The 15,541-nt window shown below is 36.0% G+C and overlaps 1 protein-coding gene across 1 annotated transcript in view; it reads right to left on the bottom strand.

The window, feature by feature from the left end:
• Nucleotides 1–15,541, bottom strand: part of ZRANB3 (zinc finger, RAN-binding domain containing 3) — a 42,741-nt gene that overhangs the window by 13,730 nt on the left and 13,470 nt on the right. The window contains exons 2-10 of the mRNA XM_010000378.1: nucleotides 12,438–12,456; nucleotides 11,083–11,261; nucleotides 7,698–7,929; nucleotides 6,078–6,163; nucleotides 3,630–3,801; nucleotides 3,113–3,241; nucleotides 1,794–1,913; nucleotides 682–801; nucleotides 1–171 (exon numbers count right to left, since the gene is read on the bottom strand). The exon at nucleotides 1–171 is cut by the window's left edge and continues 21 nt beyond it. Of these exons, the coding sequence (XP_009998680.1) occupies nucleotides 1–171; nucleotides 682–801; nucleotides 1,794–1,913; nucleotides 3,113–3,241; nucleotides 3,630–3,801; nucleotides 6,078–6,163; nucleotides 7,698–7,929; nucleotides 11,083–11,261; nucleotides 12,438–12,456 (1,228 nt within the window). The remainder of the gene's footprint in view (nucleotides 172–681; nucleotides 802–1,793; nucleotides 1,914–3,112; nucleotides 3,242–3,629; nucleotides 3,802–6,077; nucleotides 6,164–7,697; nucleotides 7,930–11,082; nucleotides 11,262–12,437; nucleotides 12,457–15,541) is intronic.

Below are 15,541 nucleotides of genomic sequence, written 5' to 3'. Positions count from 1 at the left end.
CAGCATCGCCCACATAAGAGTATCCATTGTTCCTTTTGCAATCAGAAAGTGAATATTCACAGAACTGCACTGCCCAATTCGGTGTGCTCTGTCTTCTGCTTGCTTAATATGGCCTGGATCCCAATATAATTCAGCAAACACAACGTGAGTAGCAGCAGTGAAAGTTAAACCCTAGACATAATAAGGAGAGGCATTTTAGAAATAAGATTTCATATATAGGCAACTGAATACCTGAAAAAAGTTAAAGGTTGTACAGGACATTTTTATATGGAAATAAGAGGGACCACCTCGACAGCAGATTGGCCTATTACACTGATTTCTCCCCTGGGCATCAGACAGATATTAATAAGGTTCAGGAAATACTTCAATATTGTGCAAAGACTGCATACTGCTTTTCATTAAGGAAGTAACATTTATTTCTTAATAATCTGTTACTTTCAGAGAAACTTTCAAAGTTTTTACTCATTCATGAATGAGATAGTGATCCTCATTTTGATTTTACTCAAGTAATTTCAATAGAGTCTTAAAGCAGTTAACATGATTAGTGCAAAAAAAAGAAACCAGGAGTCTACAAAAGACATATTGCATGAGCTGCTTTCAGTAAATCACTGAAGTCACCAATGACTTAAGTATCAATATTCTTCAAGTTTCTTATTTCACCTTGTTACTTTTTGAGCCTACCTGGCCAGCTGCCTGAATACTCAAAATAGCAACCCGGGTGTCTGGATCCTTCTGAAACTGATTGACCAGATGTATCCTTTCTGCAGAAGGAACACTTCCATCTATTCGGATGTAGCGAACCTGGAACATAAAAGAGAAAAAACTATAAGATCCATGTTCATTTTTTATTAAATCACTTGCTGTCACCCAGTAAAAAAATATTAAAACATCAGTTCTCTTCCTGTCACAGGGTTACATCAGCATTCCTTGGCTTTTAGTTTACAATTAATCATAGAATCACAGAATCAAAGAAAGGTTTGGGTTGGAAGAGACCTTAAAGACCATTATCATTCCAACCCCCTGCATGGGCAGGGACACCTTCCACTTCATCAGGTTGCTCAGAGCCCCATCCAGCCTGGCCTGCAACACTTCCAGGGATGGGGCTTCCACAGCTTCCCTGGGCAACCTGTTCCAGTGTCTCACCACCTTCACACTAAAGAATTTCTTCCTAATGTCTAACCTAAATCTCCCCTCTCCCAGTGTTGGTCCATTAAAGCCTCTTTACGGAGAAAAGGGCAGACAGTATTTCCTGATTACAAAAGGAGAGGACAGAATATGGGATCTTAAAACAGAATATTCCATGAAAGAATCTGTAATTTCCTCAACATGATTTACTAAAATTCAAAGCATTTCCACCTAATAACAATATTAAATAGCAAAGTTAGACACCATTCCCTAGCAACAACTGAGAGAGAGTCCATGTCAAAATAACAAGCAAGTTGATTGCAAACATTTTTACTGCTTTGGATTAAATGCTCAGGTAGGATGATAGTGTTCTGTAAAAACTAGAAAGAAAACAAAAGCACATCAGTGGAAAAATCTGGGAAATAACTGCTTACAACATTGATCTAATAATGATGTATCATACTAGATATGAGCATTTACATTATCTTCCAATGCAAAGCATCTCTTCTAAATCACACCATCCCTTTAACCCAGTGGCGCTGGTCTACAGATATTTAAAATCCATAAATTCCTGGACACACAGGTAGCTCTACTGACTTCGAGCACAGTTCATGCGTATTTGCAAAGTTTGAAGTTAAAATCTGTGTGCCTAGTTGTTAAATCATTACCTTTTTTTCTATAACTGCTTCTGTACAGGCTTGAAGCATGCTTAAGTGGTGAGCAAAAACTAGAAATTTCAGTGTGTCATTTTCAATCATCATTTTGATATAGTCCTTTACTGCTCCTGCCTGGAATAAGAGGGTACATTTTCATTATTACATGTACAAAATGTTCAAAAAGACAGCTTTTATTTCAACGTCTTTCAGTTTCTCATAATATGAAAAGATAAAGTACCATACTTTTTGTTAAGCATGTAAGATTTTATAAAACATTTTAAATTATAAAATTATTCAAATTACTTTGTTAAAAAAAAATCACACAACTTTATTTCTTTGTGAAAAAAACCCCAACAACTTTATTCTCAAAAGATCATATAATTACTCACCATTTCTTCCAGATTAAGACGTAGGTTAAACCTCTTTTAGTTAAAACATTTTAATTTCATGTTTTAAGCTATATTTAAAAAACAAAACTGATTTCTACCCAAGCATATTTCAAACAGATAAGGTATTGTGTAATCAGAACTTCTGTATTTGTAACCAGAAAGCCATATATCAAAGCTGAAAGAATAATTTTGATGCTTTCATGATACCATAATCATAAAAGATTGCATTGTTTAAACATTCATAGAATTCTTTTGTGTGAGATATAATTTTAAATGTCTTTTACAAAAATTCATAAAGTAATGATGACAGTTAATAATAAAATTAATCAGCAATCAATGGTTAATGTGATACCCGTTGTGTTATCCTCAGATTTCTTCATTTCTCTTTTTTTTTTTTTTAATAAGAGAGGATAGAGGAGAGACTAGAAAACTGGGGAAGAAATAGCAATGGAAGCACAGTGGTATTTTTCAAATAAGGAGATAAAAACTTGAAGGAGTTGGTCAGATTCTCAACTTTTACTGCTCCAGCAGCCTATAGAACGTGTCCTAACATAATGAAGTACTATACTATAGGAGGAAAATGCAGAACAGGGAGTCACATTTTATAAATCAGGATGAGACCCACTAGAGGGGATTGTTCCTCCACATATATCCATGGGGAGAACCAGCACTGAGAAAACCAGACTGCCTCAGGGCTGCATCAGCACTGTCCTGGGTCAGCTGCAGCAGCTGCCAACACATAGGTATGGCCCTGAAGTACCCATCTGCAATATATCCTTAGGTAATTACAATGGGGTTCAGCCTATTCCATAAACATGCAGGGAAAAAACGTGTTTCTCCATGTTGTGAGAGAACCTCATCTGCTATTCAGGCCAATACAAATGATTTTAAGTTAAAAACACAGTAGGTATTTTAAATGTGTTAAAAGACTCTCCCGCTCACCTTGGCAATGGCTGTTTCCTTATACATGCGTGTGATGAGGTTCATGACTTGAGAAAAGTGGCTTTCAGTGGCATCTGAATTCAGATTTCTCATTAATTTCTCCCACTCTGCAAAAGTGGCATTCAAATTCTAATTGGCAGAAGAAATCAGTGGTTAGATATATCATACAAAGCACGTTCTACCTCAGCATGTACTTCTAAAGCATGCAACGAGGAACTGAGTACTTGTATCAAATGTGTTTAAAAATAACTGTAGGATTAAAAATCTAAAGGAAAGGAAGTCAGAGAGGAGGAAGATTGTACTAAAATTAGATTAGATTTTATCATAACCTGATGCCAAAAAACCACCATATTCATGTTCTTCATATTCTGTCTTAAAAAGAGTAACGTAGAAGCTATGCTATAGATTAATATGTTCTTCATAACTACATCTAATACTCATGCATACATATAAAACCATAAGAATACACAGATACTTATATTTACTAATGTATTTTTAGCAAAAGTAGAAGACTGACCTTGGCTGCAGCTTGTGGGAGGTCAAATGGAATACGTTGCCTAACTTTGGGAGGCAACTGAGTTAGAACATCATTCTTCAGTCTTCTGATCATTATTTCACTTAGAAGTCGATGTAGTTCTTCTAAATTTGAAGCTCCTCTGCAGTCCCATTGAGTTCTTTTACCAAAAAACCTGAAATTATTTTAAAAAAACAGCACTTGAGGATGAAAACTGGCTCTTTCAAATGTATTAGAAGCTTTCAACACATACTTAATTGTAAAAGACGCTGTTAGACAGGAAGGTGTGCTGGACAGCAACACTCAGTGTTCCTGTCTGATTCCTTCCAGCACAGTCAGTTTTTACTTCCCAGCAGGTATCACTGCCTGCAGGGATTACCACTCATCAGAGGTAGAGCCCTCTGTCTCATCCCAGCTACACTTCCCTTTCTACAGGAAGTATTGTGCAAGTATAATTTCATAACTCTTGTTTCAAAGGACTCATGAGAAGACTATATCACTCATTATTATATTATAGATGGGAACAACTGATATGGAAATTATCATGAAAGCTGCAGGTATCACCATTGTCATTCCTTTGCTCCCCACCCCAAGAATTCCATCCTAGTTACAGTCAGAGACAGAATTTAAAGCTAAATGTACCACCTTTAAATGTAATGCTATTTGGTGAGCTAAATAGAGGAACTAGATTTAAGGTTAAAAAGGTAAAGGATGAAAAGAGAAAGAATGTATTACCTTAAGTCTTCCTTTTTCTTTCTTTGCTTTGCTGTTTTTAAAAAAAGTGTTGCAGCAGGAACAGCAACTTTTCTTTGTCAATATTGCCAAGAGATAACAAAATAATAAGCATGACAGATTTTGCTGTTTTTGGGGAAAAGCCCAGGTAGCATTTTCCAAGGCCAGGACAATATGTTGCAAGCATGTAATTTTACTGGTTTTGTTTATTCTTTGGGTGTTTGTATCTTTTGTTTAAAACATCATTTTAAGCCTTACTGAGTTTGGATCTCATCTTTAGAAACAGCTATTTCTGCACACCAAAGTAAAAAAAAAACCCACATTTTGGGGGTTGGACTAGATGATCTTTCGAGGTCCCTTCCAACCCCTAAGATTCTATGATTCTATGATTTTCACAGAAAGTGCTGCAAAAAATAACCTTATCAAGTTTATTACCACAGGTTGTTTTGTTTCAGGCAAAGTTATGATGAAAGCTTGCCAAACCCTGTACTTGATTTTTATTACATTTATGGTATTCCAAAAATAAGATGATCATCTATGATTGAGTAGCTAACCATGCTGTACCTACGCACACTTGTAGTGTGAAAATTACAGATGTATTCAGTCAAAACACCATGGAAAAAAATAGCATTTCTCTGTCTGACAATTAGACAGCACTCTTCCAAGTTATTTGAAGTTAAATGGTGATAAAATGCATATGATGGAGGGAGAAAAACAAGTTATATGAAAATGAAACCATGTAATTATTACTGTAAAAATTAAATCTAAATTATAGCCAATTTAGCTGTCAAAATGTATTGTTTTGAACATATGCAAAATGGTAGATAAGAATTTTTTTAGCTAAGAACATTTTTAAAGGTTCTTCCCTTCTCCTAACTTCTTTCATTCCAGATTGTAACATAGATTCAAATGGGTAAAACTAAGCATTTGAAATCAGAGTTTCTTCTATCCCCTCTATTTTAGAACATAGCTAGAGAAACCAATCATTGAACTAAAGCTGAGGGAAGCAAGTCAGATGCAAATTAATTCTCCTAAAGTTAGTAATTTAAAGCACCTGAAACATGAAAATTTATTAAATATGCAAGGAATGGGTCACAGGTGTGGAAAAGAAGTGTAATGAGGAATGTTACCTAGCAAACTGGGGGCAAGGTGTTGGATAAGAACTTATAATGCCTCTATTTGATCCCTCAGACAATTACAAACACACTGCTGTGCTTTTGGGAGTTTCATACCTTCACATTTACTCAATCTGTAAAATACTGAGAGAAGTACTGGACTTTTATTTTACACCCAAATATGGTGGGACAGCAAAAAGACTGGATCCCATAAGAGAGATATAAATTATTAGATGATATGAGCATAAGGCTGTGAATCAGAAACTCCTAAGCTTGAGCTGTAGCTGAAACTCCAGCTCTAAAGGCAAAACCTATACACTTTATACTAACAACAGTAAACTTCTAAATAATTTTATTTAACAGAATGCTGGCACTTAAACTTTATTTGAAACTTAAATAGCTTCCAATTTTGTCCTCAAAAGTCCCCTGTCAATTTAATCCTTCTCCCAATTCTCTCTGATGGAGGAGATGGCATCTGGACCCAGGTTTCCAAGCAAGATGGTTTGATACATCAGTAGAGGTACTACTTACTGATTCTCTCACTTCACATGGTAAGAAAATCAAAGATACTTGTAGAAAAATAAATGAGCAAGTACATTAATACCTGACATGAGCATCACAGTATTTTTTGGCATATTCAGTCCAAGTTCCAAATCTTCTTGGAAAAAGTGCCTCAATCTGCATGAAAAGCTGTACCAAAAAACAGTGATAATGAAAAACTGTCTGCAAATGTAAGACTTCAGAAATAATTGTTACATTATTATTGTGTTAAGTTTACATTCAACAGTTGCACAGCTTGACACAGATGCAAGACATTCTATAGGAATATGGATGTGTCTTGAGACAGGATAGCTGTGGGAAGCCTTCCAAGAACAGAGCACCCTACACACAGCAATGCAATGCTGAAAAGACTTACATTGAACAAGAAAACAGATGAGGAGATGTTATTCCTAAATATACCATTTTTGTCATTTGCCAGGCTTCTGCAAAGCTTCAGTGTAGGTATTCCATGAATAGTCTGCTTCTTAAAAATACACGAAAAACCTATTCTACTTATTCTTGAGTTTTACTTAAAAAAATAGACAATGTCAATACAGACCAGAAATTTTACACCTTTCTTCCTGGCTGAGTAACAGGAGGTAAATCCCAGAGTAAGTAACCTTAGTCAGAAAGAATCCTGCTTTACAAGCTGGTTTACTGTCTAAGCTTTCTGGAGTCCAAGACCACTCCTAGATCCAAGACACACTGCTGAGGGGTAGCAGATACATGACAGTAACATGGAAAGCTCCCTCCTAAATGCATTTCCCTGCTATGCTCTTACATCTACTGTATGTCACTTCTGCCATTTAAGCTTTCATATTACCTAATCACATGCTAGTGACCTCTCCTAAAAAGACAGTTACTATAGCCTGTTTTTTATCTTCACACAGTTCTTTTAAGACAGAGTTAGAAAACCAAAAAGCATTAAGAAAAAAAAAAAACCAACAAAAAAACAACCCAGAAGCAATTTATTTGCCTAACTGAAATGCTGCTTTTGACACAGATCTAGACCAAACAAGAAACTGCCTGTAATGATTTGCTATAAATGTACATAAATATCAATGAATAATGCTTTTCATTTTCTATACCTATTCCATTTAAAGACTTCATAGAAAGATTCTGCTTATAAAACTGGTTAAAGAGATGCAATGCTTTTTACACACTGCCCTATTAAACCACAGTAGAACTCTGATACCACCATAAAAATGTCTCAATTTTTTTGTGCATTTTTTCATAAATTTTGATCATTACTGTGATCAAGGATGGCTTGTGTGGAATCTCCTTTGAAGATCTTTAGCAATGTTGCTTATTGGTCTTGGCATCAATGCCCTGCATAAAAAACTGTAACACTTTCAAACTTAAATTTCATCTTCCAAGGTTTGTTGCAATGTCTTTGGTACCTGTGCAGGAAGTGTCATAACACACACCCATAGATATAAATATTTGATTTGAAGTTTTAAACAAACGCTCATAATACACCAAGCCCTTTTTCATACATGGATGTAAAACATCAATATAATAAGCTCAAAGACATTGTTTAAGTTTTTAATAGTTCTGCTTCCTAATGCAGCTAGTGTGCTGTTTGATGTCATCATGCATATTCAAGAAAACTACAAAATTGTTCATTTATTACTGATAGCAATCCTTAATGATAAAACAAAGAGACCAACAACATATCAGATACCTCTTCAGGTCTTCCTAGTGCAGGAGTTCCAGTGAGAAGAACAGCTCTAACAGCTTTCTGCACAATTGGCAACAGAATCTTGCTGCGGGTGGCATTTCTAGATTTCATATAGTGCGACTCATCAATCACAACTACTTTAAAGTTCTGCCTGTACAAAGTGTCTACTAAAGTCTGTGCATCAGATGTTAACAGGCCATACCCCAGAATCGTCACTTTGCTGGTTGATATTCTCCTAGAAGAGAAAATCCAGAAGTTTTCTTAGTAAATTTTCTTTGTCAGAAAACTGATACAGCAAAGGAATTACATCAAACTGATTTTTTTTAAGAAGGTATGTACACCACCCTTTAGATTGATTCATTAGTGGGCTCTCAGGCTGTTCATAAGCATTTTCAGAAGAAATACATTACATTTAAAAGAAAGTTCTTGTATCTGGTTGCATTGCTTCAATTTGTGCTCCTTTCCAGGAGTATCGCATGGGACAAACCCACTTTCTGAATAAAAAGTCACAAAAGTCAGATCATTACAAGCACAGTTTGTGCACAGCACCCAGACACTTGAACTAATAATGTACCTCCTGCTCTGTGTACAAAGTAGTCACCTAGCCAGCAGTTTAAGACCACCAACTAGACTGCCTGGGTGCTGTGGAAGCACAGTCTGGGCTGAACCTCACTACCTGAATAAAAATTTATTTTACCTGAGCTGTCTATCCAGCTTTTTTGCCTGAACATCATATGAAGAAAATGAAAAGCTAGATGCAGGGAAACACAAAGGTACAAGATGAAAAACTAGCATTTAGTTGCAATGAAACTTCTTGCAATAAATTTAAAGACATATATAAGCTCAAGCCATGAACTGATTTTAAAATCACTAGAGAGCACTGTGGCCCTCCTGGAGCCCTTGAGCAGCACAGGAACTCTTAAAGTTCTTAGACAAACAAGCTACCAGAATGAGAGTCATAGCTAGTCTTACCCATCTGTCAAACACTACTACTCAGCTGTCATGATTTTTATTTGCTCCCCAGGAGCAACATAAAAAAAACCCCTACTAAACTGACATTTCCTTCAGTATTTAAGAGGAACAAAGTACGTACACATTCATATTTCTGGAAATGGAAGGAGAGGCAAGGGTCTGAGCACTTGCACTGTGGCCAATGCACTACAAACTGGCTGCTACTGCATAGATTAATGTAGCAACCAGGAAAACAAGAATTTCCCCTTCCCCTTTGTGAAGGATGGATTAAAAAAAATTACAAATTTTTATTATTAGCACAACCAATTGTTCAAGAAACATCCCATTTCAAATTTAGTTAGAAGTTATAAGAACCTAAACTTATGCCTATTTAAGCCTATTTAAATTCAGAAGTCAAACAACATTCAAGCAGTAAATTTCATTGGTGAAGTTTTGAAGAAAAGCAAACTATGGAACTGAGAGAAAAAAAGCTGAACATATGGAATCAGAGTTTAACAAAATGCTAAACCAAGTTTGGCAGCTGTATTTTTGCATTTGCAAATGCATAAAACACTTTTTAATGTTAAAATAACAATTAGTTCAACAGCTACCTCACTTACAGCTAGGAAGACTCCTGGGAATAAAACAAGCAGAAACCCATGTTTTCCTCTTCCCATGTTGTTGAATAGAAGTACGTGATAATGGCTTAAGGTCTAGTCCTTTTAAAAATCTTAAAAGATAAAATTATCAAAACTCCGGTTGCCCTTTACTTTTGCCATCATTTCCCTTATTCCACATTTCTCCTTTCTACATTCAGCACTCTAAATGTCTGTGCATTTTAGCTAAATAGCTTAAAAAAAGAAAAACAAGCCTCACTGGATCCTTACTGCAGTTTCCATATTACATCTTCATCTTTTACTACCAGTAGAAACTACCCCATTGATTAAGCTTTTGAAATGCATTTTCAATTGAATTTATCTTGTTACCACAAGGGAAGTTTGGAGCTATTGTCTCATTTGCACATCTGGGCAGTCAAGTCACTGTCTAATACTCCCCAGACAACATGAAGGTCAGTCTTTCTTATCCAGAAGTTTTTGAACAACATCTAGACATTAGCATTAAATCAACCAAGCCATTTACAGTAATGCAGACTGAAAAAACCCTTTGTAATTTAGTGTAATTGGAGAGTTATTCTAATAATATATAAGACTTCTAGTCTCTCTCTGAACTCATGCTACTAAGCCTAAAGATAGAAAACCTAGGTCATTGTGACCTTTTCAGTTATTTAGAGAATACTTATTCTAACTTAAAATTTTCTCAGTGCACTAAATAGAATTTTAACAGTAATGACTTCCTTATTTCATAATGCATACCAGTAATTTTCCAAAAATGCATTCAGAACGTTTCACAGAAGCTAATGAATACAACCTAACTCACCAAAGTCGAGAAAGAACTGTGTATATTCAATTTGAGACATGCTGAAGTAATCTAATTTTCAGCAGACAAGCCCTTTGCTACTTTGCAAAATCCAGACCTCTCCAAAGGTTTCAAAGAAGATGACTCATTTCCATCACATAATAACACAACACCAGGAGGAGTGGCTGACACAGCAGAGGGTCATGCTGCCATCCAGAGGGACCTTGACAGGCTGGACAAATGGGCTGACAGGAACATCATGAAGTTCAGTAAGAAGTCCACAGTCCTACACTTGGGGAGGAACAACCCCGAGCACCAGTACATACAGGTGGCCACCCAGCTGGAAAGCAGCTTAGCAGAAAAGGACCTGGGTGAGGATCCTGGACACCAAGTTGATCCTGAGCCAACACTGTGTCTTTGCAGCAGAGAAGGTGAATGGTGTCCTCAGCTGTGTTAAGACAAAGCACTGCCTGCAGGTTGAGGGAGGTGATCCTTCCCCTGCACTCAGTACTGGTGAGGCCACATGTGGAGTGCTGTGTGTCCAGTTCTGGGCTCCTCAGCACAAGGGACATGGATGTACTGGAAGAAGTACAACAGGGGGCCAAATAAGATGATGAAGTATTTGCAGCAACTCTCCTGTGAGGAAAAGCTGACTTGCGACAGTTTAGTCCAGTGATAAGAAGGTTCAGGGGATATCTCAGTAATGTATAGAACTACCTGCAAGGCAGGTGCAACAAAGATGTAGCCAGGCTCCTCTGTTGTGCCCAGTGACAGGACCAGAGGCAACTAACATGAACTGAAACATAGGTGGTGTCCTCTGAATATCAGGAAGCACTTTGTTACTGCAGGGGTGACTGATGACTGGAACAGGTTGCCCAGAGAGGTTGCAGGATGTCCATCCTTGGAGATATTAAAAAAAACCCACCTGAACACAGACCTAGGCAATCAGCTCCAAGTAGCACTGCCTGAGTAGGGGGTGTTGAATAAGCCTTTCTATAGAAGAATAATAAACTTTACTCACCCAGTATCAGTTTTGTTCTGAATTATGATAATATCATCTGGAGAGAGTTCTGGAATCCACTTCTCCATCTCATCAACCCAAGGGTATCTCAGAGATGAAGGCACTACAATTAAGAGAGGCCATTCGTTTTTATAGTAGTAGGAAATGGCAATTGCTTGAATTGTTTTACCTAGCCCCATCTGGGAAAACAAAACAAAGAAAACATTAAATAGAAGTCTCTGTTCAGAAAGCATATCCCATTCAGAAGAGATGAAAATACTCTGCAAAGACAGAACCAGATAAAGGAAACAAAGCCAAAGTTACATAGTAACTATTTCATTGTCAATTTGTTACCACAAATAATCTTTTATGAAAGAAGATGCTTTTCTTTAAAAAGATTCATGCACATGTTCTATCTGGTTAGTTCATTAAAACTAAGAGATGCATACAGCTGTCATTTTTTAATGTACATTTGGAATTATTTTGGAATGAATACATCTTGCAGTACTTTTTATTGCTATTATACATTATACCGTTTATTTTCTCCTTTAAGGTAAGAATTAAAAACTTTGCTTTAATAAACAAATAGCTACTGCTGATATTTCAATCTTTCCCAAGCTTTTCTCCTCCCTGAATGCTTTTGTATTCTCCAAAGTTTCCAGAAATTTCACGTTCTATGCCAGGTTAGCTTATCTCCAGCTACAATGAGATTTTTTATACTATGAGGAAAAGCTTTAATCCCAGTAATCAATCTTTTTCTCTCCCCCTCTCCCTCTGTGTTTCAAGAAAACCCAAATTAGAATTGGGAGACTACATCAATCCCCAAACATTACCTCTTTTCAGTAAGTTTTTATACTCACAAGAACATTTTTTATTACAAAAATCTTTTACCTGCAGGAAGAAATGCCAGACTCAACTTTCCCTAATATGGAATAAAACATAAATTTTCAAATGTATGAAAGTAATGAATTTCACTATTACTACTTGATCAGTGCATTTAAGAAAAGTCATATTTGGAAGTCATCCGTTCAAAATCCACTTACTTTGGCCAGGAATGTCTCCTAATCCTAAAAATACCTATCTATGCAATTATAAAGTACTAAAGTTAATATTTTTAAGATTTAACAATACAGATTTAACCTACCTAAATACAACTAAAAACGACCTTCTAAGTTTTCTCACACATTCTTTCAACCTTACGTCAAGTGTTATTTTTTTCCTAATTTGATATTTTCATAACATTTGTGGAATATCACAGAAGTGAGGCTTCTTTCATTACTTCTTTCTGCCCACATTTCTCAAACTAAAAAGTCACATCTGCATGAAGCACATTGTAAGAAGAAAAATGGTGTTAAAGGAACAGGAACATCACTTACCTCATCAGCAATCATACACCTAAATGAGAAATGAGATGGGGGGGAAAGCAAAAATTAATAGTAAATATAACAGATATAGCAAATTTTTAAAATTGTTTACTAAAATTTTAAGCTATGGACTTACTGAATCAATGAAATTAAAAAGGTAGACTTCATTAGTATAGCTATCAACTACAAATAGTAAATGTGGTATGAATTTGAAAATACGTATGTCAGTTATTCGAAAAACATATACCCAACTTGTTAGCATTACTGAGTAACTTGCATTGTAAAACTGAATTGATGCTTTGGTCTAATCCTACATTCACTGTAATCTTAGGAGACATTTTCAAGGAAAGCAATACATCTTGAACTTTCTGTTTTTCAGAAACTGAGTTTTTTGCTGGTTCACAATTAAGGATTATTTACATGTTAAATTGATTTTTAAAAGCTGCTCTCCAGAGCTACCACATTTGTTTTGAAATAGAAATGGAAACTCCCTCTCCCCCACCAATTTACCAGCTAAAGTTTTAGAAAATGAAGTTGATTTTTTCCCCCATTTTGGAGTAATTTAGTTAATGCTACTCCATGTAAAGACAATGACAACTCCAAGTTCCCAGTCAAAACTAGCAAATTCTGTCCAGCATATTTACATTTTCTTAACATTAAATGCCATATTTGGTATTAATTTCTTAAGTTTTCAGTTATTTAGTATGTACATTCTTAACTCAACTAGGGTCTGGGGAACTTAAGCATTTCTAGCTCATGCAAGCTTCTTCATCAAATCCTTGATGAAGGACACAGGAAATTATTTGATAAACATTTAGTTAAGCCATTAAATGGATCATGCTGCATCTTTCCAAATGTGTAACCTCAGCTAATTTACAAAATCAGTTCTTGACTGTTTCACAAACTTCTACCTCCACTAATTGACAAACTTTTCCAAGCTGGAAAAAACCCATAAAACAAAAAACAACCCCAAACCAAACCTACAAGCCTATCCAAAGCAAAAGAATTCTCTAAAGAATTACAAGAGCTTGTTCTACCTCTGCTAAGTAATAGATAAAACACATATACACCAATAAATTCAGAGGAAGGTATGAGTCCAAGCAAAAACTGTGAAGAAAAAGGCATAGAGAGAACCTTTTTCCTTCAAATCCTACAGCAAGATGATTACTTCAAGTTCCCTTTTCTCCTATAGCAACCCTGGACTGCATGAAGATACAGATTTACTAAATATCTTCTGACAGAATCAATGCAGGGCAAGATCTGAAACAGGCGCAAAGTGTGAATATGTGCAATTTTGTAAGAACTGTCAAAGAACAGTCAAAGCTGCAGTTAAGTAACTGGCAATTAGATGAATTATCCAGGAACCAAGCAATCTGGGAAGCTTTTCAAGCACCGCATAGTTTTCTAAACTGTCACAAAAAGCAAACTGGAGAATAACTCCCACCAGTCAGTACTGTAGTGCCAACAAAGGGCATGGGCTTAGCTGAACCAGTGACTGAGCAATACAGCAGCAAGGGCTCTTGGTTGAACCAAGTGACACCAACAGACTGACAGCTCTCTGCACTCCATCACTTTTTGAGGATGTAGAAATGTTTACTGAAAGAGAAAAGTGTCAAGTGTCAGATAATATGAAATATTTCAAGTGCTGGAAGAGAATAAACATCACAGGCCGCTCTGCTTGTTTTCCCCCTGAGTCAAGTATCCTTCTGCCTTGTGCTTTTCACTTATTATTCCCTGTAGCTTTCAGTAATGAACACAAACTACTCTTGACAAATTGCTCTGATGATTTCTTCATATTCTGTTCCCAGCCACTGCATCTTGTAAAGAAACTGAAACTTCTCCTACTCCCATGGCACATAGCTAGATAGGCAACCACTGCACTGTGCAACTCAAATGCAATGTTCCACAAAAAAATGGAAACCATCTTCAAGGTCTCTGTGTCTGTACTGGAATTTAATGCACCAAGGTATAAATGTTTTGTATCTTGATACAGATAGTTTTAAGTAATAAAGAACTGCTCTTTTAGTGTTAGGTACTCCGATGTTAGTATAGCTATCCAAAACCATAAGAGAAATATTTTGTGCACAAAACCCAGACACTTTACACCAACGATTAATGCTTGTAGCAGCAGCATCAACTTAGAGGGTTTTTTATGTTTAATAATATGTATATTGCCGTGGGACCAAAATGGACATTTCTGTGGTCAAAACAGAAATCTCAGCAGAAAAGGCACACTGGCACTTCTCAGACATGTGTGAGAGAAGTGTTAGATATTCTGTGAAATAATGGCATTCCACTGTTAGCTCACTCAATATGCCATTGTAAATTTCCATGTGTACCAATTTCATCAGTTTATTTCAACTAACATTAAAAAAATAATTCAAAATACATCTTAATTTTTTACAAATAACAAATTATCTACTTGGAAGAGCTTTGTAACTACACTCCCCTCCCAAATTGTTAGGAGCAATGAAAACAAAGGAAGAAAACATAACAAAACAAACCAGATTTACAAAGGAAAAAAGGTAGGAAAAGAATTATTTTTAGTGGTAGCACATGACTGTGGGGCCTTAATGCTTGTGATTTGCAGCTGGGCAAAGAGATTTATTTGCAGACAACTAATACACAATTTTAATTTTAAAATGTCAGGTTTTGCTCACTTCAAAGACTAATTTATTTATTTATCATTATTGTTAGAGCTAAAGTTTACAAAACAAGTCTTTTTGCAGATTCTTTCAGTACATGAATCATGATTTTTTAACACAGTTTGCAGGGTTTTTTAAACTCCTTACAGAAATGTAGAAAATGAGTAAGACTAGCAATTGGCTTTCCAGAATAAACGAAGCACCTTCTTCAACAATATAGTATTAAATATAAGGATATCAGAGCAAATAGACAAAACCAATGATACCTGAGAGTACACTGCATCCAAGTAGCACCTGGTATCAAGAAAACATGGTAAAGAGAACAGGAATACAAGTGTTTCTTGCCATCTTGTGCTGAAAAAATATAGTATTTCTCAGCATATCAACTTACATTTTAGTAGATGTTAATTATGCCAGTTTAGACACTGTCACAGTTTGACTCAGGATTGACACGTAAACCAGTGAAAACAA

Source organism: Chaetura pelagica, unplaced genomic scaffold (genome assembly GCF_000747805.2).
Source record: "Chaetura pelagica isolate M959 unplaced genomic scaffold, ChaPel_1.0 scaffold386, whole genome shotgun sequence".
NCBI lineage: Eukaryota > Metazoa > Chordata > Aves > Apodiformes > Apodidae > Chaetura > Chaetura pelagica.
The sequence above is the reverse complement of the archived record's forward strand: the minus strand, read 5'-3'. Positions and strand labels throughout refer to the sequence as shown.